This window comes from Caloenas nicobarica, chromosome 2 (assembly GCF_036013445.1).
Source record: "Caloenas nicobarica isolate bCalNic1 chromosome 2, bCalNic1.hap1, whole genome shotgun sequence".
Taxonomy (NCBI): Eukaryota; Metazoa; Chordata; class Aves; order Columbiformes; family Columbidae; genus Caloenas; species Caloenas nicobarica.
In genome coordinates, this window is record NC_088246.1 from 50,723,386 (window position 1) to 50,750,819 (window position 27,434).

The window sequence follows — 27,434 nt, forward strand, 5'->3', positions numbered from 1 at the left end:
TTTAAAATTGGTCTGGTGAAATGGGGAGGCTTTTCCAATGTTGACCAGGTTTCTGTATAGGAATAACACAGAAGTAGTAACGTGTGGATATACAGCAAATCAACAGAGCCAGACTGCTAGGAAAGGCTGTCATCACATCACTGACATCCTGAAACTGTGTAGTGACATGAGCTCACATGCACTGCTGTCCATACGCTTTATTACAGAACTTCAGTATCATGACTTAGTAACCAGCCCCTTCACAGTGGAAAAATTTAGGAAAACTTACAAAAGCTACACTTCAAAATTTGAAACACTTTTACAAAGGACAAATCTGATGCCGAAAACAGAAGCTGACAGCTTCATCTATGCCTACAGTATTACTTTGATACTGACCACTTCCAGACTCGAACCTTGCACAAGTAAAAATCTATTTCTAGAATAGAAACAGAACAGAAGTTTCATGGCACCCACTGCTTTGGAGAAAATGTTCTTAGAGTAAAGCAAAAATCCCTGTAGTAGCGTTTAGGGCTACAAAGTGGTAAAAGAGTCAACTGGCTGGTCGACAAAGGGCTGTAGGAACTGTATTTTGTGGCAAAGCAGAGTGACTAGCACTGTCTCCTGGTTTCAAGGACGCATTATGTACATACACTTAGATTGTAAGACATTACTACTGGGGGAAGGGGAAAAGCACTTTGCTTATGTAGAAGTCACTGGAGGAAGGCAAGGATCTCTCCCGTAAGGGGGGAAAAAAAATCAGTTCAAAATTGTCCCTTTCAGAAAGGACTGGCCCTTTCACATACCCCTGGGTCAGCAAAGTGAGCCAGATTCTTTCATGGTGTAGCTCAAATCATCTCTGCCTGATCTACTCCAAGGACAGCTTTTGACTGCAATCTTTGACTCGACCTCAGCCGTGTGCGGCTTTCTTGCCGCTTCTGGCAAAGCAGCCAAAACCTGTAGCATGTGGGTGTGTGACTGCAAATGGTTCCTGTCAGGCTGCTGCAACACCATGTCTGCACAGTGCAGCTCTAAAAGTTGGGCAGGCGAAGTTACCAGTGACCAAACTAGACAGCCTGAAGAGGGGAAGGAGAGAAAAATTACTTGTATTTTAGCATACAGAGGCTGAAAGGCTTTCAGCTCGTGTAGAATTCTTACAATACAAAATTAAGGCTGCTGTGAGCAGTTCTTGGTCCCTGCCTTGAAAGTAACCAAATTTAGTAAATTTATGCTTGTTGAGTGCATTTTCTTTTTTGAAGCAGTCAGCCAGCCAGCCACTGCAAATGCACCTGCACTCCTATCTAAAAAGAAGCTGCTTTCATGGGATTATTCAAAAACCTTCTGACCAACTGAGAGCTTTTTCCTCACAGATTTTCCTATGGATCAGAAAACACATCCTCAAGGCTTTGCTGCAATGGCTGGTAATGTCCTGGGTGTAAAATCAGGTGGGAGAGTTATTACACCAGTTTCATTAAAGAACAGGATAAGCAGGGAGGGGATACCAGGGCTCAGGTTCCATGCAAATGTGGTGTGGAGGAAGCCTTGGCTCCATCTACTTTCCTTATCCAATACTGGGGCTGTTACTAGTGGGCCACGGCAGAAGGGGAAGAAACAGCTAAAGCCCTTTCTGAGGCTCTTACTTGCTCCTGCCCAGCCTCTTCTACCATAGCTGCTTCCTAGGACTTTGGAGAAGCCCTGGTAAAAGGCTGTCTACTAAAAAAAAAAAAAACCAACCCTGTCAGAATACTTAATATGTGCAAAACTCAATTTGCCTTGATAATTCCATAATACTCTGGAATCAGAAAATGTAGTTTATGTAGGAAGCCCTCCTGCGTCATCTAAGCTGTTTCTCATGCGACTAGCCATGGCTCACAGTGAAGTGCCTTCTCTTCTTGGTTCTGGATATAGCACCGGCAGTTAAAAGAGAGGTAAGGTTGCTTCAGAGTGTTGCAGCACTTCTGGTGGAACACAGGAATAGGGCACTTGTGTTTCTTGTTTTCCCCCCGTTCACATCTTGTTTCTTCAACAAGCTCTGCAAGCTCAAGCTTGCTGTAGCATGGAGGTGCTGCTTCAAAAAGTGACTTGACCCTCTGTAGGCTCAGGTGACCCACAGAAGAAGTTGGTGCTGCTTGCTGTGCTGAATCATGTCCCTGTGTTCCTGAATTTATTTTAAATATGTAAGTCATGAAATCACAGTTCTGTCTGATCCTTCTTCCAAAACACTGCCGTGTTGAACTTCCTTGACATGCTCTGCTTGCCCTCAAAGGAGAAAGACCCTTCCCAGAATTCAGCTTCCTGAAACACATGCTATACAGATGAAGATGTGGAACAGTGTAACTTTTTTAGGGGATAAATAGGATAACTTTGCTACCTGCTTACAGTCATTAAAACAGCAATACCTAACTTTTTTTTTTTTAAATGCTACGGATCCCAGTAAAAAAACCCCAAACAAATCTTTTTATAGCATTACAGATATTTGATCCTATGGCACACAGACCTGCTTCAGTGCACAGTGTTTTACAGATTTTCTTTTTTCATTGCAATGATGACCAAATGGGAAAGAGCTACGCAGACAGTGATGTAGCAAAATCTACAGCAGTTCTACTGCTACGAACTGTGAAAGCTATGACTGAAGACAAGGCAAACACAAGTGAACTATGGGGAAATTTCTGCTTTCTCCTTTCCTCCATCTCTAAACCTGCATGGGAAAGGGCAGTATATTACAAAAGACAGTGTCAAGCACTATACTTGCCATATAAAACAGAGTAGATGACTGGACAGATCACTGCAAAGGAATTCCTAAGCCAAATTTTTAAAAATGCACAAACCCTTTAAAAAATAATCAGTATACAATCACAATACAAAAGGAACATAAAGGGACTATTTTTTAATTCCACAAATTCCAGCCACCCTTCCCTCCTGCCCCACCCCTCATAAGTTCATTTTTGTAAGATCTGGGAAGTCCAGTTCTACATCCTCAGTTGCAAAGAATAAGTGAATGGTGGGCTAATACTGTTAATTTATGAGATCCTGGAGCTCCTCATCAGTCAGCTCATTGACTTCCATGATCTTTTCCAAGTGCTCCATATATCGGGCGTGGTCTTGCAGAAAGTGTGGTACCCTCATGTTCTCAACCACAGCTAATCCTTTCAGGCGGTCCACATCCTCATAGGAGATCTGCAGGGAAGGACATGGGTTAATTTTGCAATTTCGCACTATAGCCCTGTTACTTCTCTGCTGAGGATCTAAAATCTGTCTTGTAGATGAGAAAATAATTCGGTGCCAGGGGTATTTAAAAGCTTGTGAGAATCCTTTGAAAATATGAGGATGCCTCAGTGGAAGATGCAAAAAAAATATGTAATTTTAGCAAATGCCTCCATACTTTCTGCTTTTGATTCAGTCAGCGAACAGACTTGTAGGAACCTGAATCAGAATGACCTACAGCAGCTGCAGGAATAGATGGAAAGGATGGAGCACATGTGAGTCTTGGAGTCTCTTCTCAAAGCGGTGGAAAGATTGACATGAGAACGGAAAAAACACTGTGCCAAAGACTGAGGAACTAGAAAGGGAGTGTAGGACAGGCATGGCACAGGAAGCAGGCAGGCTCCAGCTTTGGGAAAGGCTTGGTGCCAGCTGACCTGACCTCTGATATCAGTTTTCATTTTCACTAGCAAATGTGCTTATGCAAAGCTACATTAAAATGCACCTCTTCTAGTAACTAACTACGGCACGGGCAACCCATAAGCATCCCAATTTTATTTTTTCCCATTCAGCAGCAGGGTGGATATTGGATTTGCCTCTGGGCATCAGAGCTGTCTGGGTATAGGTGTGACACTCTCAAACCTTTTCAAGCTACTACAGGCCCTACAATTTCTTTCTAATGAAAGCTGAGGTTTATCTCCGTAGTCCTGTGATTCTACAAGCTAGGACCTCAAGTCTTGAGCTCACAGTACCTCAAGGTGCTGTGAACGATGGTCCAGAAAGGATGGATGCTTTGGCTGTGCAATAGCTACAGAAGCTGCCCTGCAAGCACAGAACAGGACTCCGTGGGCAGCTCTCCGGTGCGATGAAATGTATGTGGTTGCTGCTTTGTCTACAAGCTGCGTGTTCTGGGCACCCTACAGACAGCAGCATATGTGCTGGCAAAACCCACCAGCCTGGCTGTGCTTATGAACTGGCACGTCCTATTTCCTCACAGCAGGTCTGTGCCAGGTGGCTTGGGAGCAGAGCCTGCTCCTTCCAACCTTGTGACCCCAAGTTTCTTCTAAGGAGCTGAGCACTGTGCGGTCAGGGCTCCTCAGCAACAGCCTGCCCTCTTAGCAGGTGATGGTTGCTATTTGGAAAAGATGAATGTGAGCGTGAATGATCCACTGATGCGTAAGGGGCACGGAAGGGCTCTCTGGGAAGACAGGACAGTGTAAGCCAGATTGCTAAACTTGATCCCTACAGGTGGTCAGACATGGGGTGCATAACTCACTGGTGATAATGGGAACAAAGTCCGTAAAGAGAATGAATTTCCATCTGAGTACACATGTCCTTTTCTAGCTGCAGTGACAAGATGCATCCTGATTAAAAAAAACACGAACATACACCCACGGCCAGGCTTACTCAAGTTATTAAGATACTGCTGTTTGAAGATGGTGTGGCATTACGCCCAATTAATGTATTTAGAAGTAGATACAGAGGAGCTATACAAAATCATACCATCTCCTCTCAGCCTGGAGTCACAGCACCAAATGAGATTAAATACTGACCTTCCCTCCTGTCCCAGCTTGAAATTCCACCTCTTTTCCTCCCAAACAAAGGAAAGAAAAAGGACCTTTTCCCTCTCCTATTTATGTTCAGGGGTTTCTGTTACTGCTGCAACCAAGAAACAAGTATCTGTGATCTGAGGTATACTTTGAACGAGATGCATTTCCCCAGTCCTTGCAATTGCTAAAAAATGACAAAAGTTGATATCCTGAGGAAGAGCAAAACCATAACCTCATCCTACTGTGTCAACAGGTTGTCTTCCTTAGCACATATAATTAAAATCACTGTACAAGGTAAAAAAGACTGAGGTTAAAATGGGCTTACTTAGGCTCTTTGTAATGTGTTCACATTCTTGGGAAACACAACAGTAGGTGACATTTTGCTGCTTTCGCTTTTTAAAACTCTGGTACTTATGCTATATTGAAGTGCACCGAATATCTACGTTCTATTTCTCTTCTTTAATATTAGTTGCACGCAATTACTACACGAACGTTTTGCAGTGCTTCCCATATTCAGTTCTTTGCTGAAAAGTTTTAAAACTGCTCCTTCTAAAAAGCAACTTTTCTCAGGCTTCGAGCTCTTTCCTTAGTCACTTCTAGGTATGCTGAACAGTTTGTACGTGTTCTGTTTCCACGCACTGCTCTCTTCTACACTGTAAGTGATGTCAGAAGCACTGGGAAGGCACGGCTGCATCCATCAGTCAGATCTCTAGCACTCAGATGAAAACAGAAGACACAGAAACTTCAGCGTGGCTCTGTCTTAAATACTTTCACATGAGAAAGCAGTGCTCCTGTTTTACAACTGTGTTAACTGCGTACTCGAGCATAGAAGGAATTTGTTGTCAACAGTATAGTTGACTGCTTTCGTTTCCTATTATGTTCACACCTTTATTGTATTTCCAAGGAAAATATGCCCAAGGTAGGCAGGCTGAGAAAGATGAGCTCACTTGTTACAACACAGAGAATCTTCAAAAGGCGATGGAAATTTTCCCACTAAGTGCTGGGCTTCCCTGTGTTTAAGTCCTGTGCTTTTTCTTCTAACCTGGAAGACATGCCAGCTGAGCTTAATACTCCAGCTGGAACAACCTGATGCTTCTGTTCCACCCTAAACAAATAAATCACCCTTTAGATTGGTGATAAACTCATATTAACCACAGGCTAGATCTCAGTGCAAGTTTCAAATTTCTCTTGTTTTTCCTGAGAATATATGGAGATATTGGATTGGGTCCAGTGAAGGGTCACTAAGATGATTAAGGCACTGGAGGATGATTAAGGCACTCAGTCCTGTGAGGAAAGGCTGAGAGAGCTGGAACTGTTCAGCCTGGAGAAGAGGAGGTTCAGGGGGATTTTACCAGTGCCTATGAACACCTGATGGGAAGGAATGACAAGGGAGTCAGGGTCTTCTCAGCAGTGCCCACTGACAGGGCAAGAGGCAATGGGCACCAGTTAAAATGCACAAAATTCCGTCTGAACGCAAAGCACTTTTTTACAGGGAGGGTGGTAAAACAATGGCACAGGCTGCACAGAGAGGTTGCGGAGTCTCCATCAGTGGAGATATTCACAGCCCAACTGGGCATGGTCCTGAGCAACCTGCTCTAGCTGGCCCTGCTTAAGCAGGGGAGTTGGATTAGATGATCTTGAGAGGTTCCTGCAGACATCAACCCATCTGTGATGCTGAGAGCGGGCACTGTTCCGACACACAAATTTCCAGTTTGATTGCAGAAGATGTGTGCAGCAGACATTCAGAGTAGATTTTAAGATCCCTTGATTTTAGAAGTTTTAAGGTCAAGCACTTATAAATTACTATACTGCTAGAATTAAATTGCTTGTAGAACCTTAATGTCAATGCTTTGCCATATGGATTACAGTGAAATCTGTAATTACGTGAGGAATGCCTTATGATGTTTTTGAAGTGGCTTGACAATCCTGCAGACTCCCTGAAAAGAGGAAGGCATAAAGCAGTGCAGGAACAGCATGTGTTCAGTAGTTTAGCAGGCAGAGGCTGTGTGGAGTTAGACAGGCTTAAAGCAAAAGGAAGTTTCAGAGAATAAAGTTGCAGAGACTTATTTGACAGTGTGATTTTATTTTCAGAGCTTCCTAACTTGGTTCAGTTACCTAAATAGGATGTTACCCGATATGGATGTTTCTGACACTAAAGGCAAAACTTCTTAAATGTGGACCTAAACCCTCTATCATAATATGCCACTTCCCTTTATCACCCATTGATGGCCAAGTAGGCAGAAATGTGTCTATACCAGCTCTAAATGCAAGCATAACAACATCACTGTGAATCCTGCTTTATGAACTGTGAAAACTTAGCAATCCAAGGATTTGGTTCAGGAAGTGTGACAAAGTTTCTGCACTTCTTAGTATGATTTTGAGAACAAATAAGCAATGACGGTTAGAAAGGACATAAAATATGTTCTGTGAATGTAGAAATACTACGTATTCTGGGGAAGAAAAATACCAACTGAATTTTTAAAAACATCAGAGGTACCATCAGTGAGAGAAATTTGAGATGAAAAATTCTTTGTGGTGGAAGGGGTTGTTAGCATCAAATGGTTAATTGTGTTTTTTACTGGGACCACGACCTTATGTAGCACCTGTCCCACTTGCCCAAGGCAGTCCATTGTACTGCAAGTCAGGTAGTACCCTGTAAAGGGTGGAAAGTCTGAGAAATATGACCATAAAATCTCAATCTGATAAGTGAGGAACGGGGAAAAGCTGGTAGAAATTTTTAGGGCCTCAAAATATTTCTAACTTGCATTGTGTAATACAAGGTGTTGTACAGAACACAGATCTTTAAAACGAAGTGAAACAGGGCACAATGACTCACAGCTCTTTATAGGCAGGGTTGCTGAAATGATAAACTGTATCCTTTGGTAAAAATGAGTCCACTCACCTTTCCAAGGGCTGTCAGAAGATGGAAATCAATGGACTCCCTGTACCTCAGGATTCGGAGGATGCCATCCAAGTATACCTGATCCTTATTGAAACAGCCTAAAAGGAATCAAGATGCATTGCACTCTATCAGGGTTTGTACAAGGCATATTCTTAGATGCCATTATGAGCGGAACAATTTTGTTTTTAATAACTAGATATTTATAACCCGGACTTTGAAAACCTTCTCAAAAACTAACTAGAGGGCTAAACCCACTAGCCAGAGAAAGAAATCAGACAGAAGATGGTGTCTGTGAATATCCACAGCAACATTACACCTCTTGTAATAAACATGAGAGGAGGTGAAACTATGAGTATGAATTTATTCAGTTTTGCAATTTACATTCCCACTTCCAACAAAAAATGCATTACTGATTCAGTTCCAAAGTCTCACGGATGTGTATTTTCTGCTTGTTTTCAATAGCAGAAATCCTGCTTGCCTCATTTCAGAAAGTGCAGAGTCCTATTTCGCCCTTTTGCAACAGTTTTACCGTGTGACAGGATAAAGGAGCTCTGTGAATGTTCTGAAAACCTCCCTGAAGTACAAAAATAGAGAAAAGAAACAGAGAGCCCACCTGGTTGTGATGTGTCAGTCCACCCTCTCTTGGCTCGTACGCAGTAATCCCACCTAGTATTGGGGTCCTTGACAAATTTCCCCACGTCCTGGAAGAGCTGGCTGAAGGACATTTGGCTAGCCTGATACACCGTGTAGTAGAGCAGGGCAGCTCTCCACAGAAAAGGGTCTTTGCGGAACAGGACGCTGTGAATGCTCGCCAGCCCCTCTTCTGTAGGGTTGATTGGTTTTAACCCATGTTTTCTGCGTCCGTTCCGGTTGCACCAAGGCTGGCTGTTGTTGTTAAAACCCCTAAAATAATGAGTTCCTGAAAAGAAAGGAATATAGGACTTAGAACAGTAGCATTAAATGATTAAAAAATATATTATAAAATATGGAAGGAGATGCCCATTTCAGAACTCTGAACTGGTAGGACTAGGCACTGGGAAAAGTGCCAACTTTGGCCTTGTCTACAAGAAAGAATTTTGTCAGAAGTGGATACACGGTGCAATTATTCACCTGCTGACTGCAAGTGGGACTCCCGAAAATGCTTGAGGAATAAAAATGTCAGCAGGACTTGAATTCCCAAATCTGTGGAAAGCAATTTGCAAAAGTGTCTCACATGCTGAATGCTTCTAGCACAGGTTAGGCATTGTAGTGAATAGAAGGAAGGAGAATCAAAGTAAGGGGGCAGAAATGTTGCCTCTTGAAGGTGATTAAATAGCCATACTGCAGCCTTGGAAGAGGCTGTGAGCCCTCACAACATGAGTAACAGTGGTTCACCAGGCAACTGCAGGGCTTATTCTTCAGTTGAAATTCAGGCACCAGCCAAGTTTATCCAGTTTTGATGTACTTAGTTAAAACAGATTCACTGAAAGGTTTGTAGAAATTTTCCACAGGGCTGGGCCAACCCTGTGTAATGCAAAATCAAGGCAATCTTAACACCAGTTAAGAGCTCACTGGGTAAATTCTTCATACCTAAAGCATGCTTACATTTGCAAGCAATGCAGCAGATTGGTAAAGCGGAACGGCTGGAGCTGAGGCTGAACAGTCACACTATTTTTGCTTCCCTTTTTTTTCACTCCAGACTACCTCTAAATTGCTCTCATGAGCAAAATGTCCCTGAGCGGTGACAGCACAGAAGGTATGCCCTGGAGCATAACATCTGGGCTCGCATCATCTAAAAGGATTACACTTTGTCTGCTCCAAGGTTCCTCCATTGTATGAACCTTAGTGCAGTAAGTGGGCCTAAAATGCTAATGTACATGAACCCTAGGAATCCTCAAGTGGATTATCTTCCTTTTACTTCATGCCAGAGTGATAAATAGCACGCCTACAGCATAGGTTCTTTAGACAGGCACATTCCCTCCTTCTCTATGTATACATTACAAAATAAGCAAGAACGCATGCAAGTACTCCCCTTTGCCTGAAGAACTGATGTCACGCTCATACCAATTTCATGTCTCAGCATCCCTTCCAGCCAGTGCTCTCGTGCAGTGGAGATATTGATAGTGAGAGTGGGGCGGCCATTCACCACTGTCATTGAGGCTCGAGATAGCAGGTCCTCCGTGAGATGGACCACAATCTGAAGATGAGAGAGTTCAGGTAGCAAAGAGCTCTTGCTCCTGTTCCTGCTTTTTTTTTCAATTGGCCCTTCCATTATCTAACTCCTCTTTGGTCCCTTGCCCTTTACAACTCCTCCTTGCTACTGGCCATCACCTATGAGACACACTTCTGACACCTCTGAGCTACCCTAGTCCCCTGTGCTGGTGACAAAACCTCGGACTTCAGTGAGACTCAGCATCAGGGTTAATATAGACAGACATGAGACTGCAAAATTTAAAATGGTAACACTGATTGGATTTGGGGGGATGGGTAGCAATCATATGCAGAGTAAAGTAGACAAAATTCTGCTTTTTGAACTGTGTCTAATTATCTTGGCACTACTGAGAAATGAAAAATATTAGATAAGCACACATAACTTGACTAGGTATCTATGCACTTTAATGTCTGAAACCTTTTTAGTTGCAATTATAAAGCCACAAGAATGAGAGGAGGAAGCACTATGTACTTTGTTTCCTGATACATGATGCAGACTTGAAATATTATTAAAATACCAGTATTGTTTTGTTTTATACAGGATAGTAGTTCTTGTTTTCCTGTTTTCTCTCGGAAAATTGGTAATTAAAACAAAAACTGCCAGAGAAGGTAATTAATGCATATTGATATATTTTGTTATTTGAGTTTCAAAAGACTTCTCAAACAAATGACTGGGAGGGAGAAGGGAAACTCTTTGTTGAAAACGAAGCACCTTTCCCTCTTCATATAATGCCTAAAGAAACAGCACTTCTCAGAAGAGTACAAGGGAGAGTACCTACAAGAGAGAGCATTTTTTTTAATACCAAATTTAACAAAAAGGACCCAGGGATCAAAGGCATTAACACGACACTTCCCTGTATTCAAACCCCACCATTCAGCTTCAAGTTCAACAGCAAGCAATCAGTCCCATAAAACTCATATTTAAGATGCAGAAAAGATAGGTAAATCCCAAAGCATTTCGATTTAAAGCATGGGTACCACTTAGTTTTATTAACATCTCTTCAACTGGAGAGAAGTAGTTTCATAATATTTTAGATCATACTAAGCATGATGTATTAATCTTATTTTTGTAGAAAAAGCAGAGCATTTAAAGCATTTCATTAAGAAGGACACAGGATAATTGCTAAGGGTGTAGGATCCTGCTTGCACGAATACAAACCAAGACAAAAATGAATGCAAAGGAAGATAAAAGCACAGCAGAGACCAAAAATGTTGTTTTGGTTTGGTTTGGTTTTTTTCTGCTTGCTCTAACCTGTAGTTTTATAACCTACTCTTAGAAACACAGGTAAAGTCTAGTATCAGTGTCAAATTATAGTCTCCTAAAAAAGTGTGATGCGTTTAATGGTTTCTCCTAATAATATTAAGTTTACTAATTAAGCGTAGTTTCTGGGAAACTAATTTTTGTCTCTTGATGTCTGATTCCAGATTCCTCTTGCTCACTGCCAGTGACTTCATCCAAGTCTTGGACTGTGTCAGCTGGTGTTTTCATTGGGAATAATTCTCTTTTTATATATTCAATTTCAGCTGACTATATAACTCAATCATACTGGATTTTTTAAATCCAACATATAGGAAATAAGTTTTTTGCACAGGGCTCTAAAAATTAGATGGTTAAAGTCAGGAAAAAACAGCACTCAAACCAACTCAACAAGCCACCCTCTCTCAGACATTTTTATTCACTTATGTCACTTTCATTTGTGTTGCTTCTTATAAATCAGTCTCTTGCACTGGTGCTTATTTTTCTTGGCCTTCTCTTAACTCTTTCCTTTGGTGTAAATGATTTGATACAAGAGAACGGATGGCAGAACCGATGAATAAATGGAAATGTCCTAGTCCTCAAGTAGCCGAAAAAAGGAGGGAAGGAAGGGTGTCATTCTTGGGTACTCCCAAAAGTGGCGAATTTAAGAGCAATTATATAGGAATCAGGAAACAGGCTGAGAGATGGCTGAAGCATTCACAAGGAATTTGCATCATTTCAATTGTTAAAAAATGAGACTGGGCACGGCCATGAGAAAAATATGATGTAAGGAATGTTTTGGTAATTATGGAGGAAAGGCCTCAAAAATGGTCTCCCCCCAGGTCCATCCACATGTAACTTTTGAGATCTACATGAATGTTACTTTCCTGATCCAGTGTATGACTTACCTCACCAAGACAGCCTTCTTTCACCATATACTTCCTGACGTGATTCCAGATGCGACTTTTGGTCAGCAAGCTGCCTCCAGTCGCCTGCTCAAATTTTTCATAGCTTCCATATTTCTGCAGTGTCCGCTCCATAATGTTAATGGACTATAAAATACAAAAGCATAGCAAATATGAATGCAGTAAGAGCATGTGTATTCTTTCCCTCTTAATCTTGCTCTCTCTTTTTAAAATCTTTCTTCCTTTTTTAACTCATTGGGAGTCACTATCAAACTGTAGTCATTAGATACAGGCTGACACACTCTGTAATCAATTTATACCATCTTCAGACATGCATTAATGCCAAAGTACAGAAAAAAAAGATTCTGATTCACTCATTCTGGACCCACATTCATCAGCATGACAAAGATGATTATCAGTCTAGTGAAATAATACCCATTTTCTCTTTAATTTGGGGAATTTTTTACAACTGCCTTTTAAATCAGACATAGCAGGTCACAAGGACATTTGCAGTTTAAGTTGCCAGCACGTTCCTTTTTACGGTTTTCCAAAGAATTTTACAAAGATCAAGCATTACTGTCATCTTGCATAATTTCTTGGTATTTTCTAATTTAGGAATGCTGAACCATCACTACGCAGATGTGTAACTATAATTTTAATGACAATATTTCTACCAAAAATGTCTCCTTACAATGAAATCCTCTGTTCCGTGAGTGTACTGTGTTTCAGAAAGGAGGAGAGAGAACAGGAACTTTATTCACACAACTTTCATTTAAATCTTTCATTTAAATCACAATACTTCTTTATTACCCCCCAAAATGAAGAAGGCATGTTTCACTAGACAAATGAAATGGTATCAACAATTATCTTACATATTGCTGCTAGAAGAAATCCCTGTGGGTGGAAAGCAGATCATGATGCTTATAACGTGACCTGAACTCTGCATGTTACTGGTGGGATGTGAAATCCTCATCCCCAGTAATCTACTTCCCAACATGTCATTTCACACCCTTAAAAGAACATGTGGTATAGAATAACTTGTCCAGCAAAAGCCCAGCTACCAGGAAATGGCTTTTTTTCATAGATACGGTAACAGAAGCTCCAAAGAATCTCACAGAGAGGAAAAAAATACTACTGATATTGCCTTAAAAATGAAGGTTCTTGCTAAGAAAATGCTACTAATGATGAAGGTGGAAATCTTGCAGACTGAATCTCTTTTTACGTTGTACACTTATATCCATGCATGAAGGTGATGACATGCTTGTTGTTTCCAGCTATGTAATTCTGACATTGTCAGATGGGCTTATTATCCACAAAAATAGGATTAATTTTGTATCTCTCACTGCTACTAACAATCCTGTTTTTCAAGTTGCAACTAAAATACTCTGAGTAATTGCTACTGAAAGCCATAAATGCTAGCTAGATATAATCTTAAAGTCTTGTAGCTCTTTGATGAGAGAAACATCACTTACCTGAATGCCAATGAAATACTGCACCTAATGTTTAGTATTTATTTGTCTGCCTCTAATACTTATTATTAAGGGCCTCCTGGTCAGATCTGAATTTCTTTTTCAGAAATGAAGAAAGCAGCACAGGGATAATTTTGGGGGGGTTATTTTCAGATCACAGGCACTGAATTCAGCATGGAGCCCTTCATTTGGGGTTCTGCACCTGTCTCTGAGGTGAGATGACTCAAAGTCGGGTGTTGCAAGGACTTTCTGGGAAAAGGGAAAAATCCAGACCAGCATGCCAGCTCTTGCCTGTTCCAGCATCCAACTGTGAGCTTATTTTCCTGCCTCTGGGCCAACAGAAAGCAAGGTACTGATATTGCCACAGTCCCCAAGGCCAAACTGTAAACTCTTCAGCAACAGGTAAAAAAAATGGAAGAAGAACTATGTGGCTGTACCAGGTTACTGGGTAGGAGTAATTCCTGTTATTTTCATTGTTACCTAAAAGATCTGGTTTAATCCCTCTTATTGCTACCAAAGTGTGCCAAAAGTAGCAGCGGTCCTAAGACAAGTCCCCTTGCACAGCAAACCCTGTTGATGATCAAGAAAGTAATGACACAGAAACACTAACAAGAGCAAGACAGGGCTCTGCTTAATTGACAGATTCAGGTTGTGGTGGTGGTGGCTTCTTTAAACAAATTATTTGCAGCCAAGTAGGTCTCTGAATTCCAAGTCACCCATGTGCAGCAACACGGCTTAGTTACTTGAGAGTTATTGTAGACACACGCGCTGGTAAGACATGCTCCGGAATGGTTTGAGGGAAACCAAGTCAGAAAATGGGTTCAGTGACCTCAGAGTTAGCCTGCTGAGTTCAGTCAGCTCACCCTATGTTCAGAAGCAACTCCGCTACAAAAGGGTTGCAGTCCGTTGAGATTCGTGAGAAAGCCAAGGGTTGCAAGCACCATGGCTTTCCTCCCTGCAGAGCTTATTTGCTGAGGGGAAAATCTTCCCAGCTGCATCCTTAGGTAACAACAAACTGTACCAGATGGAACTCTAATCAGCAGCCAGAAAATGGTGGCTGCCCTTCTTTCTGGGCTAAAGTGGAATGGAAAGAGAAAGAGGTAAGAGTGGGGTTTTGAGGCTAGTTTATTCAGGCTGTAGTGTTTTGGGGTTTATTTAGTGTTTACAGTGTCTTTTCTTTTGCATGCTTTTTACTTGCATGATAAAGAGTGTGTTTTAGTGATTTAGAACTGGCGGAAATATTTTTAATGAAAAACTTTTCAAATACTTTGCATGGAGTTAAAAATGAATACTTATCTGTTTTTTGTATAAGACTGTCCTGATATAAGCCTGTGCTCCTACTGCAGCATCCCTAGAAGTGATCTACAGTCTCTTCTAGTGGAAGAGGAAGTTTGTGTAGGACCATGAGAACTTACACTACTTGGATAGCTTGATGTGCTTTGTGTTATATATTAACGTACTTTATATGTAGATCTTAGCGTAGGAGGGAGTTTGTTACTAGTGAAAAATAAGTTGTCTTGCAATTAAGTGCTTTTATAGCCAGTGATGCATCATTGCATCTTCAACATGTCTAAGCTATGATATCACCTGGACACTTCAAGGAGTTACTCCATGTCAAATGCCTTGTTGTTTTTGCCTTCCAGTCCCAACTAACTATTTTTCCAACATCTGATAAATCTGCTAATTGTAGGCTACTTGTATTCATTACTTAAGAGGTGTGTAATACAAACACAACGTGGCACAACTGATTTATTTATTACCTCAAAATTGCTATATTTTTATGAGTACAAGGGAAGATGATGTATAACTCCTTCATAGGGGATAATTCAACAAAACAATGATTTTTAAAATATATATATATAAAAATAGATTTCCCGCCTTCATGTACAATTCAAAGAAACAGGTGTTAACACACAGGTTACTTGAAGCTGCAACTTCCTTGCTGATCTTGGTTCAGCAAATTGCAACTGTTAAGTCACCTGCTCTGCAAACACTGGGGACGATTACCTCTAGCTCAGTATTGTCACCTCTAGCATCTGTGCAAAAATAACAGACACTTTAAGTGTTAAGAAAACTTAACAATGAAGGGCAAGAAGGTTTAGCCAGAAGGAGTGCCAGTAAGAAAACTTTCGTAGCACTTAAAGCACACAGTTGCTGCACTGACCTTGAAACACAGCAATATGAGAATTAATTTCCGTAATATTATAGACATGTCAATCAATGCAAAAAGCTGCAAGTCTGCATACTATTTTTTATTCTCGAGTTCTCTTCCCTAAAGGCACAGATTGTGTGACTCATGAAAGAATCTTATCATGAAGAGAATGAGATTAAGTAGAAAGAGAGAAACAAAGAAACAGAACGAAGCAGAAGGAGAGAGAGATTAAAAATATTTTTTCAAATATATTAATAATTCAAAAATGTTTGTCTGTGAAAAGTCAATCAATAAAACTGTTATCTGTGCTCAAGGTTTAAAATCTTTGATCTGACTAGGGGCCTGGGGGTGAAGTGGGTGCTCACAAGCCTGTGCATTTCCCATTGCAGCATTGCTGTGTTAATGGTTTGCAAATCTATAGTTTTCTTTGCCTTTAAAAAATAAAATAAAATAAATAAATGGGGCAGGGTGTGATTCTTTTTCCAGATGTGTTGCAGTAATGCTATATTAACCAATTTCACAGACATGCACAAAAGCAGAAAAGGCAATAAAACACCATCTGTTTTAATGTCCTAGCAGGCTATGCACAGCTGTGGATAAAAAATATTTTTGAAATGATTAAAAGTCCTGTAAAAATTTCAGCTCATTTCACTGAAGTATCCTAAAAGCCCCCTATAAAACTCGTGAGCTCCGTCAGTAAAAAGCTGGTTTTACAGAGATATTAGTCATAGAAGAGCAAGCAAGTGTAGGTTGCTGTAAGCACCTTTTACAGAATAAAATAGGAATAATTCCGTTTCTGTTCACAGAAACAAACCTTCCTAAAATAACTACAGCAACAAATTAAAGCCAAAAATGTTTCAATAAACAAAATCAAATTTATCTTTATTGCAGGAAGAAGGATGACTACACGCAGTTGTGTTTTTACTGCAGACGCAAAACTTGACACTGTGAGTACTTTTTTTGCAACTGAAGTAATCTCTCCTGAACTTAACATTTCCTATAAGATACCTATGTGTTTCTTCTGATAAGTAAAATCTGCATTAAAAAAAAAAAAGATAGCACTGAGAAAGAGCAAACGCTCATACAATATTTGCTGATTGAAATTGTGATTAATGCTGCTTTTCCTGGATAGTAAATTTGCATGAAATGAAATTCAAATTTGCGTGGAGATGAAAATTTCTGAAGCTAGTTATAGATAAAAAAGAGAGAGTGCCACCTGCTGGGCTTGGAGCTGTGTTAAAGCTGCCTTTTTTTTTTTTAATATGAAGTGCAAAATATTTTTGTTCGGTATTTTTAGTAGCTGAAATTTGAACAAATGCTTTTCTGGCTAAGAACTTCTGTAACTTAAACTAAATGTTATGAGACAATTTACATCCTCCTTTCTAACTTTCAGAAATATCATACTTCACTGAATATTAAATCCTTCACTGCTCTTTATAAAAAGTTGTTATGAAGCCTTTATTTTTTCCATGTTTTATATGCAAAGGGGAAAAGCTAAAGTTACAAATCAGTATAATATTGAGAAATCACTCATTATTAAAATATTGATTATTTAGGTGTGGGGGGTTTTAATTAAAAGAAGAATAAATCAATGACAGGCTGGCTCTACAAAATCATCATGCAAAAATAATTTTTAAGGCTTTGCTACCTCATACTGAAAGGGACAATTTGTATTCAGTTTGGCAAGTTAGTTATTGTTGATTTGCTGTAATCTATGATTAATGTTGCTAATATTGCTATAAAAATGCAAGGAAAACTTGCTAAAAAGCTCTAGTCAAGGAGTGGTTTTATTTGGTGTCAGTATGATTTAGTTGGTTGTTTAGAAGCATGGAACCTGATTTTAAGAACAGAACAGCTGTTCTCATAAAGAAAACAATTTCTTAATGAAAACCCAGCCAGTGAATTTTTAAAATATAGAGATCTTTTTAATGTGAAAATGCAGACCAAGCCTTACAATACAATGACTTAATGGGTAGTAACACCTGTGTGCGCTCTAGGATTTAGAAAAAAAAAAAATTAAAGTCAGACTATTCACAAGTCAAGCATCAGTTATTAGAATCCATGGTACTTTAATTCATATATCCCTTCCACCAGGAATTTTGGGGAGTTTCATATCACAAAGAAGTGAAACTCATGGAATAGCAGAATCTCTTTCCAGGTCACATAGCACTTGAAATGTAAGATTCTCTATTTAGGAAAGCTTGTCAGACTTAATAAGGTCTTTCTAAACCACTTTTAAAACAGCAAGAGTGGGAAGATGACTGGTTCTGTTATAGAGACAAGCACTGTTTTTGTCACTTAAGCCAAAGTTGAAAGAAAGGTTTTTGTTGTTCTTATTGTTTTTTGCGGGTTTTTGTAATTCAAAGACAGGTAGGAAGCCAGGGTAGTTACACAGAATGGGAAAATCTGTGCCTATGTTACCAGTGGGGCTGTGTATATTATGGTGGTGGTGTCTTTTTAAATTTTACCTCTCTGTGGATGGAATTTGTCTGCTGCTTGATTGAGCCTAATGTATATGCAAATATCCTTTCAAATTTGATTAAAACAAGGAACATCAACATATGCTTATCCAATAATCATGACCTCAAATAATTGCTACCCCCTCCAAAAGCCTGCGTCACCAAAAGGATTGGCAGGATTTCTACACTGCTTTTTTTCCTCTATTTATTATCTACCATCTAAACCTATTTAGACATTGTATGTTTCCTGTATTCAACTCTGCTTCACTGCCTAAAAAGCTTTCTTGCCTCAAATTATGTTTCATGTAAACCCATTTGTAATGAACTGTGCCTCTATCCTATATAGAATCCTGTAAATACTAGGAAGGCTTTAATTTTTTACTCAAGATTTTCTTTCAGTTCCACACTTGTATTCTCATTGATGCATTTCTCGAACAGCGGGGGAGGATGATAAGCAGGAACAATTTTCACTTACTACAAACAAAGCCAAATAGCACCTTTACAAGCATAGGAAAAAATAATCAGTGGAAAAGGAGAGGACAAAAGTAACAATACCTGCTTAAGAAATCTGTCATCTGCATGGCTGTGCTTAGCTAACACATTTGGCAAAGCTGGGTTTGCATATTCAAACTGAGGATCGTATGTGAAATCGGACTGGAAGAATTTCATCTTCTCTTTCTCCACATTGGAAGGCTTGATTGCAGTCAGTAAACAGAGTTTTTGGCCAGAGATCTCCCCCTCTTTTCCATGACTTTTTGACGACTGGGATTGCTTTGGCTTTGCTAGATTAAAATGCCTCTTAGCTCTACTTCTGGGTCGCGGTGGTCCCGCAACCGAAATACCGTTTGTAAACTTTGTGCTGGTGGACACGGGGCTGGTGAGGATGACGGGCGGCTGCCTGTTCGTGCAGTACCAGCCGCTGTTGAGCAAGGGCAGCGGGACTTTGATTTTGCGGTGCTCGTTACTTCGCGAGGTGGCAGAACACTTGGTACTTTTTCTGTGTTTCTTGTGGTGAGCAGCCACCTGCTTTTGAGCGTGGTGTTTTTTCTCCTCTTTGCTCTGCAGGAGAACATTGTAGCTGCTGGTTCCTGTGGTGAAAATGTCCTTAAGGATCCCAGAAGGTGGGTGCTGGAAGCTGTTTTCGTTATTAATGTTCAGCTTATGTTCTGGGCTCAGGACTGTTTTCTTAGAAAGCTCTGTCTTAGGCCAGTGAAGTTTTTCTGCATTGATGGGGAAAAAAAAAACCAAACCAAAACAACAACAAAACTGAGGATCAATTTGATTTTCACACAGCAACACTAATCTTAAGAACTCAAAATTGCAACATAAATGAAACACAGAACTTGTCTTAACTGCAGTCACATCAAGTTAATTCTGACTTCTAGACATACAGAAGAATTGTGCGTGTATATCTCTTTTGAACAATTAGACTGGGACTTGTAAGATCCAGCTAAGCAAGTATTTTATGTTTGCATCTCCTGGCACAGGTGCGCTGTTTGCACCTAAGAACTATTGTAACTTGTTTAAAACAAGACTCTGTGTGGAACTTTTTTCATGCTTACTGTCCCATTAACAAGTTTTTAGTTTTGAGCGATATCTGATTGATCTTTATCATGCCAGGTTTTCTCTATGGATTAAAAAAAAAACTTAAAAAAATAGGAAACTGTACAGCAGGAGTATATGAGCAGTATTTACAGTGAAGTCCCACAGGGATCTGTGCTGTGATATAAGCAGTCTGGTGTGGTCTCATCTGCAAAATCTGATTCACAGAATTTACTCTGAGGAAGGATAAGAACATCAGAATGGGCCCGCTACTGTGAACAATTTAAACCACCATACAAATAGTAATATAAGTTTAAAAGACTTCAGTTTCACATACTGCCTAACACACACAGTGAGCTGTATTTAAAGAGGAGAATAGAGATCAGCTAGTTACAAACACACCCCAAAGAATCCTTAGATAACACTGTCATTTCATCTATTCAAAATTGTTCTACAGCTGTAAACTAAACTAAATGCAAGAAGCAAATAAGTTTCCTTTAGTGAATGAGCCCTCCTTTCTTGCTCTGACCACTGGCATAGCCTGCAGGGGAGATGGGTCCCTGGTGCAGAGCAGTTGCACAGAAAAGTCACTGAGGACTAAAAATGTATTTAATGTTTGTGCTGGCTTGTTAGAGAGAAGTGACCTCTCTTCACTGGTTCTAACCATCCCCTTTTCTCACCAACCAGCTCATCCTAGAACATTAGGTGAGCCAAAAATCAGGGCACAAATAAATCCTGCCACAGAGAAAAGCTTCGTCCTTCTGCACCTAAAATGAAAGGACTCACAGAACAGAGGATATGACCAGAGCTTGATTAAAGCCAGCAAAAATGGATTTGAGCTTCAGCCCACAGTTATAGATAGCTAAGCTGTAATTATTTTACACACAGTAATTATACTCTGAGTGGAACATTAGCAAGAGACCATTAAATGCCTCCAAGGGGGGAAAAAAAAAATAGTAGTTTAATTTCAGCTTTATTTTCACAGTAAAATTAGGTTTTGCTTCCAACATAGGCATCATGACCTTCTATTTCATGCTATTGGACCTCGGTCAGTTCCACGACAGTCTGTGTTCCTCGGTTCTCCTGAAGATGCTGTTCTAAAAAGAAACAACAACAAACAAAACAACCACAAAACCCAAAAAAACCACCAAAGCAAAACAACAGGGGTCCTATTTGCATGAACATATGATGGGAAATCTGCAGCCCGAGTGTTTCCTCCACTGGAAAGAGAGAGAGATAGAAGCATTAGATTATTCTCTTCCACTAAAGTGTGCGTATCTTATGCAAGCTCGGTTTTGTTTCACGGTAAGTTTGCACGTCTTCTTTCGATGTTTGGTGCAGGAACGCACTCCTTGCCATTCCTGTTCAAATTCTGTCAGACTATTCTCATCACACAGGTTACAACCTGCCTACCTGGCTTATCTTGCTCTACCATGAGCTGTAGTGGTGAGGAACCACAGTTCCCATCACAAGGAAAACAACATCAAATATGCAGCCAGAATACTATGCAGGAGGCATTAATTTCTATGTGTACCTATCTACAAACAACAGCTACAAAATGAGGCAATTTTTTGGACAGCAGAATAAGATGACAGCTTGCGCATCTTTCTTGGCAAGTATTTAAAACTGACTTTAGGCCCGTACCAAGTATTACACTATGAGAATCCTTACTTTTAAGGATAAATGAAAAGTAAGGTTTCCAGAATATCTGACCACAGAAACATTACATTTCTGAGCATGTGACTTTGCTCGTGTAGACAAAATTGAATTTCGAAATTAAAGAGCTACTTCTTAAAATACAGATGAGAGATGATAATGTAATGAGGTGGTAACACTTCACCTTCTATACTAATCAGTTCTCAAAAGTCACAAAGAGCAAAGCAGCCTCAAATTGCTACTACACAGCGAATAATTTGAATTAATACTACACGTTTCTAAGAAGTGACAAATAGAAAAGAAAAAAAAAAGCCAGAAACAGAATTCAAAGAAACAACTAAAAATGACCCTAAAAAACCCCTCCATGCTCTTGCGTTGATCCAACACCAAAAACTCATGACTGACTTTCAGAGCTAAGTAGTACAGTTGGCCAGTTATACATGCATTTATATCTAGGTAATTTTCGAATACCACAAGTCAGAATTCTCCTGCAAGTGTTACAAATGGTGGTCGAGTGCTGAACACATACTGGCAGGTTTCATACGCAAATGGTTTGTGTCGAAAATAGTTGTCCCGAAATCTGTAGTTACTATATATGTGCAATCTCATAGCAAAGTGATTTTTTTTTTTTTCAGCTGCCAATCTAGTGTGGCTCTCTTTCATTTTCTTCCGACTAAAGGATACTCTTTGATGCATATTTGTGCTGAAAACCTAGAATCAATAGATAATCCAGCAGATCTGAAAGATTATATTAGATAACTACTTTTCACAGAAGTCATTTAACTGCCATTCTAAAGGTTTTTTTGATTGGTCCTGTGAACATCATTCTTTTACAAAATAAACTAGAAAATAAAACCTGAGATATCAAGATCATGCTGCAAAACACCAAATTTTAAAGTTCTTTCTCCAGTACATTTGTTTAATCTGTAATTTTCATTTCAAACTCACATCTGTAAGTCAGACAGCATCAACCAAAATAAAAATACACTGCCTTCTAGGAAACTCAACTTACTAAACTATATCCAAGAGTTTCCAAGGTTTAGCTATGTTTGGTGATTGAAAAAGAGGTCTAGTATTCTGAATGTAAAACCAATTCATTGCACAGCCTGTGTTCTGAAAATGTACTTCAGTGTTTCAAAAAGTACCAAGATATCATACTGCTATAAAGTACCTAGTCAGAGAATGGATTTTCAACACCCATTAATTACACAGACTGGCTAGCAGTGATTTCCAGCTTTTAACCTCTGGATACCATAGGACAGATATCAACAGATTACTTCTAAAAGGTCTAGTAAAGGCAAATTGAAAAATCACTGCACTATGGCATAACTCTATCCCACATATCGCACTACATATCATATAGGGGTTTTTTATCTCATCCATGTGTTACTTGTGTTCCGAGATGTAAAAATTTGAATTTAATGACTTTATGCATTTCAGTCTTTGCAACAGCAAACAGCCAAAGAACACGTGCCCAAGGCTCCAGTTACCTTTGAGAACCTCCCTAAAAATGTGCAATCTAAATACACAGGTTCTCTTCATTGATTTTGCTTCCAAACACTCGGTCACAAAGCCTCAAAAAGCTAAAAAACCCCCAAACAACAAATTAAAAAAAAAAAACCCACCAAAAAAACCCCACTGAAACAAACCACAACAAAACCAGTGTAGTCTCTCCCAAGAACTTTCCCATCATGTTTATTTCCAGTCATTGATATTTTGTTCCTCTCTGCAACAGCACAATAATAAAAATATAGGTCCTAGTGACACTGGTGAATTACTAAATGAAACAATCTGCCAGGTTTGGAGTGGAAAGTGGTGATGTAGAAAGGAGGAGAGGGCAGAAGAGCTCCTTGTCTCCATTTTGGCATCAGTAAGGTACCAAGGGACAGGATTTTCCTCCTGTTGGGTGGAAATTTAGTCTGATTGTCTTGGGCTGGAGTAGAACTCTGCCCCTCTTTGCTGCAGCTGTGTAGCCATTACCACTTAAAAGAATTAATCCTGTCCGTAATTGTAAACCTAAAGATATGTAAATCCTCTCCATTTTAAGTCAGTCTGCTCCTCTAACAAAGACAAGAGTGACTTGCAAAATACCTAATGAAGAAACTACAGAGATTAGACTACTGACCTTGCAGCTTTAGATATTCTGGAACCTGCACAATAAGTTGAGACTTTTTTTAAAACATATCTCGAGACTGTTGGATAAAGTGTCCTTTAGCTGAACATTGCTCATTATATATTAAAATGATGATGTAACCAATATGCAAATGTGGAACTAATTGGCTCTTTAGGATTGCCCTGAGTAGCGATAAGATTTTGTATATAATGGCTGTCACTTTTCTTTCTGGCACGCTGGATTTATTCCAGCATCCAGGCTTGTGCAGCTTTGTAACAAACAATATCTTGTCTCTGTGTGCTAAATTTGGCTTATTGTACATGGAATTGACCCTGGTTTTGAGACAACAGCTGTGTTTGGTTTCTGCCACCTCACGAGGTGGGTTAGCAGGACAGCCAGCTGGCCGAAGGACCTCACGCAAGAGTGGGTCATGCCCCAGCCCAAATCCCATCGTTTTCAAGATATCTGCTGCATTGGCAATACTGGACTTACTCCATCCTGCAGATACAAATGCGCCACAGAACAATACAAAACACCACAGGCTTGATTTTGTCGACAGAGGAGTTTTACCTGTGTGTAACTTTGTTTATATACATGCAGCTATTCTGGTCTCACAGCAGCACTGGAGAAGGGATGTACCCCAAGGCTGCTAACAAAGGATATGTGGGAATCACAAATAACATTATAATTCTGCACTAACAAAATACATTCCGTGTCTAAGTGGCACCTGAGTTGCTAGCTTTGAATATTGCAGCATAGCAGACACAACCTAATCTCGTCAGAGGTTATTCATTAGAAAAAATGTCAGATTTTTTTGTTAAATTCAGGAACTAGGTTATAATATTGGTTTCCATCCTTTAGAAATTGATGTATTGAGCTAATCTTTTATTATATTAATAATATGTGTAATAAAAGCCCTATGTAACAATTTTTCCAGACTTTGGAGAGTGTTGTAGAAAAATCTTCCTCTAGGTGACTGGGTAGCCACTATCCAAGCAGCTTCTTAAGTACCTGTTCCATAGGTGGAATGAGGTCAATAATGATAGATATTTGTGGGTGCGGGTCTCTGCCCAGGTGGCCTTGCTCTAAAAATGTAGAGAGCTCCTGCAGTTTTCGAGCAGCTGTCACTCAGGTTTTATATGCATAACGGACAAATTGTTTCCAAACTGCAGGTATGATTCTTGAGGTTGCTTAGTGAAGATTTTCTTGGGGCAGTTTCTCCTGTCCTAGGAATGTAATGATCTTAGCCACTGCTTTTGGTTTTCAGTTCAGCACTACCATTTTAGAATATACTTGAATTTCTTTTTGTTCAAAATCAGAAGCAGCTTGACTTGAATTTTCAAATTTATAGAAATTACGTAAATAACATAAGTGATCTATGTACAAGTAACAAGAAAATAGTGACATTTGAAACTGAAAGATGAGAAGAAAATATGTGGATGTGACAAGTAAGATTCCTCCTTTGACATATTCTGCAAATGTACAATTATATTACAAATAGTTTTTTTTATCTTCAATAATCAGGTAATGTGAATAGATTAACAACAATCTGTAGTTTATGAGCTCTAGGCTGTATGGTTTGTGGGTGCAGAGGGATATAGAAAGAATATCCTGCAACAAACAGGCAATGGAGAGTGTTATACATGAATCTATAATGTTCCACTGCCTCTCAAACTACAGGCTTATGTTTGTGGCATAACAGAATCTGACCAGAATCCTGTAGTATATTTCCTCGCCACTATAAATACCTCTAAGGTTTACAAACACACTCAAGTTTTGAACAGAAAGTGTCAGGCAGCTTGAACTAACGAGCACTAGAGGCTCTGTCTATAATGACTGAAAATAGCTTTGCTGTAGAATTAATCAGTGAGCTCCTGACTTCTCAGACTCATGCTGAGATATTTTCTATTTTCACAGCAAGTTAATTTTTAACTTGTGTTTGGAACTTTGACGTTTAACCTAAGATTTTTTTTTCCCCCAAATTATTCACCTATTTGCTTTCCTCCTGCAACAGTATATCTGTCTTTAATTCTGAGCTCCAAAACCAAGGGCAAGATTCATCTATGAGCCAGCTTGTATGTCTGATTCATTAACTGCCAATGTTTGTAGGTAACTCTGAAATATCTACCATTTACAAGACTCATTGGCATGATTTTAGACTGTAGTTTTTGTCTTTAAAATTGCAATGATATTAAAAAATGTAGTTTTTCTGCCTTAAAAAGTATAAACTGACTTGTGAGTAGTTTCCTGCATGTATGTTTCTACACTGGAATATGACTTGAAATACTTGACTCCAAATTCAGACTCTTCAAATTAAGTTATAAAGCACAGTAATAGTCAGTAAAGTGAAGACTTGGCCCTAATGAAATCAAATAACAAACTTCTGCTCATTTCATAGACTCAGGATATAATCACAAAGCTGATTTATAGACAGACCTGCACAGGATGAAACTTCCATCCAAGCGGATCTCTAGGTTGCTCTACTGCAGCACAGGTGTGTTCAGGAATGTCTGATGGAGCGGGTTGGACCCCAAACAACTATATCTCCTTTTAAGAAATCTTAATCTTTTAAGATTACAGTTATCGTTGCATATCTCTAGGGATGCTCCGCCACGTTCCATGAACGTTATTTGTACTCCCGTTAGCAGAAGTAACACCGTACTTATATCCATGCACAGATGAAACAGCATATAAATTACACGGAGAAAGAGTAACTGCAAGAAATCTTAGTTATGATTGTAACAGTATTGTATGAGAAGACCCTAAGATCTCTTCTAGATTCCCCCCGTAACAAAATAACATTGGCTTAAAGCAGCTGAAGAAGTGACACATGAAATGACATCAAATTTAAACAAGGAAAACACCTGAGTGAAAAACCTGTTTTGCAGCAGCAACTGTATTGCAGGTTTTCCTACATGCCACATATACTCAGCACTCAAGGTAAAAGTTTTTGATGCCGCATAAAATCATTCCACATTATGGTTATGCGGTCATAGCACAGGTTTTTACACACGTGTGTTATAAAGATTTGTCAAGTTCTCTGAAAATACGGCAAAGAGGAGAGCCGCAGGGTGAAAGCCACCGATGCCACCAGCAGTATTTTTATCAGCATTTTGGTTTGCGCCTCCCGCCCCGCGGACGGGCGGGCAGGTGTCGCCCTCGCACCCCCCGCGGCGTCCCCGGACGGGGACACGGTGTCCGCGTTCCCCGACGGGACCCCCGCGTCGCCGTCTGTCAGGTCCGGTAGGCGCGCAGCACCGTCCCCCCGCCCCCACGGCGCAGGTGACCTCGTAGAAACCCCTCGGGTGATTTGTTTCCCGCGCGGGAGCAGCTGCGGGGGCCCGGGGGAGCGCCGGAGGGGCGACCGCGGCCCCACCTTGCGCCTCCTCCTGCCGCCGCCAGCCCCTGGCCGAGCCGGGAACGCCCCAGGCGCCCCGGAGGGGCAGCCGGGGCCCGGCCCTGCCTGAAGCTGCCGCTCCGGGAGCGGCTGGGGCTGGGAACGGTACTCACCGGTGACACGGATGGACTCCAGCATGGTGCTCTGTCCCGCCGGCTTCCCCTGCGCGGCGGGCTCGGCCGGGGCGGGCGGCGGGCTCCCGCCTCCTGGGCGGGGAGGCGGGGAGGGAGGCAGCGAGCGGCGCCGGGCGCGGCGCGGGCTGTGGCGGCCTCGGCAGCTCAGCGAAGCCGGCCCGGCCCCGCCGCGGCCGAGGGAGCCCGGCTGGCCCCAGCCCGGCAGGCAGGAGCCAGGCGAGTGGAACAGCCGGTCTGACCTGCGGACTACAAGTCCCGGCATGCCTTGCGCCACCGGAGCGCTGGCGCGGGCAGGGTGTGGGGGCCGCGCTGCACTCTGGGAGTTGTAGTGCAGGGCGGCGGGGCGGCCCGGCCGGTGTCCTGGGATGGCCCCGGGCGGGGCGGGCACCGAGCTGCACCCGAAAATATGGCCGAAAGAGCCCGCTTTATCACAGCGGCACGGCTTGGCGTGAGGTGCCAGCAACGTCGACGGGTTTTCAGCATCATCCTTTGCAGGAGCCTAGCAGGCATAATTTGCGCTGAATCCAGCGACCGCGTTGCAGCACATTGGT

General features: G+C 40.8%; 1 protein-coding gene across 1 annotated transcript; it reads right to left on the reverse strand.

Moving 5' to 3' along the window:
* Positions 1–26,993, reverse strand: MATCAP2 (microtubule associated tyrosine carboxypeptidase 2). The gene is made up of 7 exons (XM_065628372.1): positions 26,863–26,993; positions 18,597–19,261; positions 11,965–12,108; positions 9,673–9,805; positions 8,243–8,548; positions 7,630–7,727; positions 1–3,153 (listed from the first exon to the last, which is right to left on the reverse strand). Exons 1-7 carry the CDS (start codon positions 26,885–26,887, stop codon positions 2,992–2,994), a joined length of 1,533 nt encoding a protein of 510 aa, XP_065484444.1. The 5' UTR covers positions 26,888–26,993; the 3' UTR covers positions 1–2,991.
* Between the last annotated feature and the right edge of the window lie 441 nt (positions 26,994–27,434).

Bases quoted from the DNA above. Each gene is read 5' to 3' on its own strand.
- MATCAP2 (XM_065628372.1), bottom strand. From the start codon at position 26,887: ATGCTGGAGTCCATCCGTGTCACCG. The intron at 12,109-18,596 runs GTATTGTTACTT...TGTATTTTATAG, and splicing joins ATGACAGATTTCTTAAGCAG to TCCATTAACATTATGGAGCG. The intron at 3,154-7,629 runs GTGAGTGGACTC...CCTTCCCTGCAG, and splicing joins TTCTGACAGCCCTTGGAAAG to ATCTCCTATGAGGATGTGGA.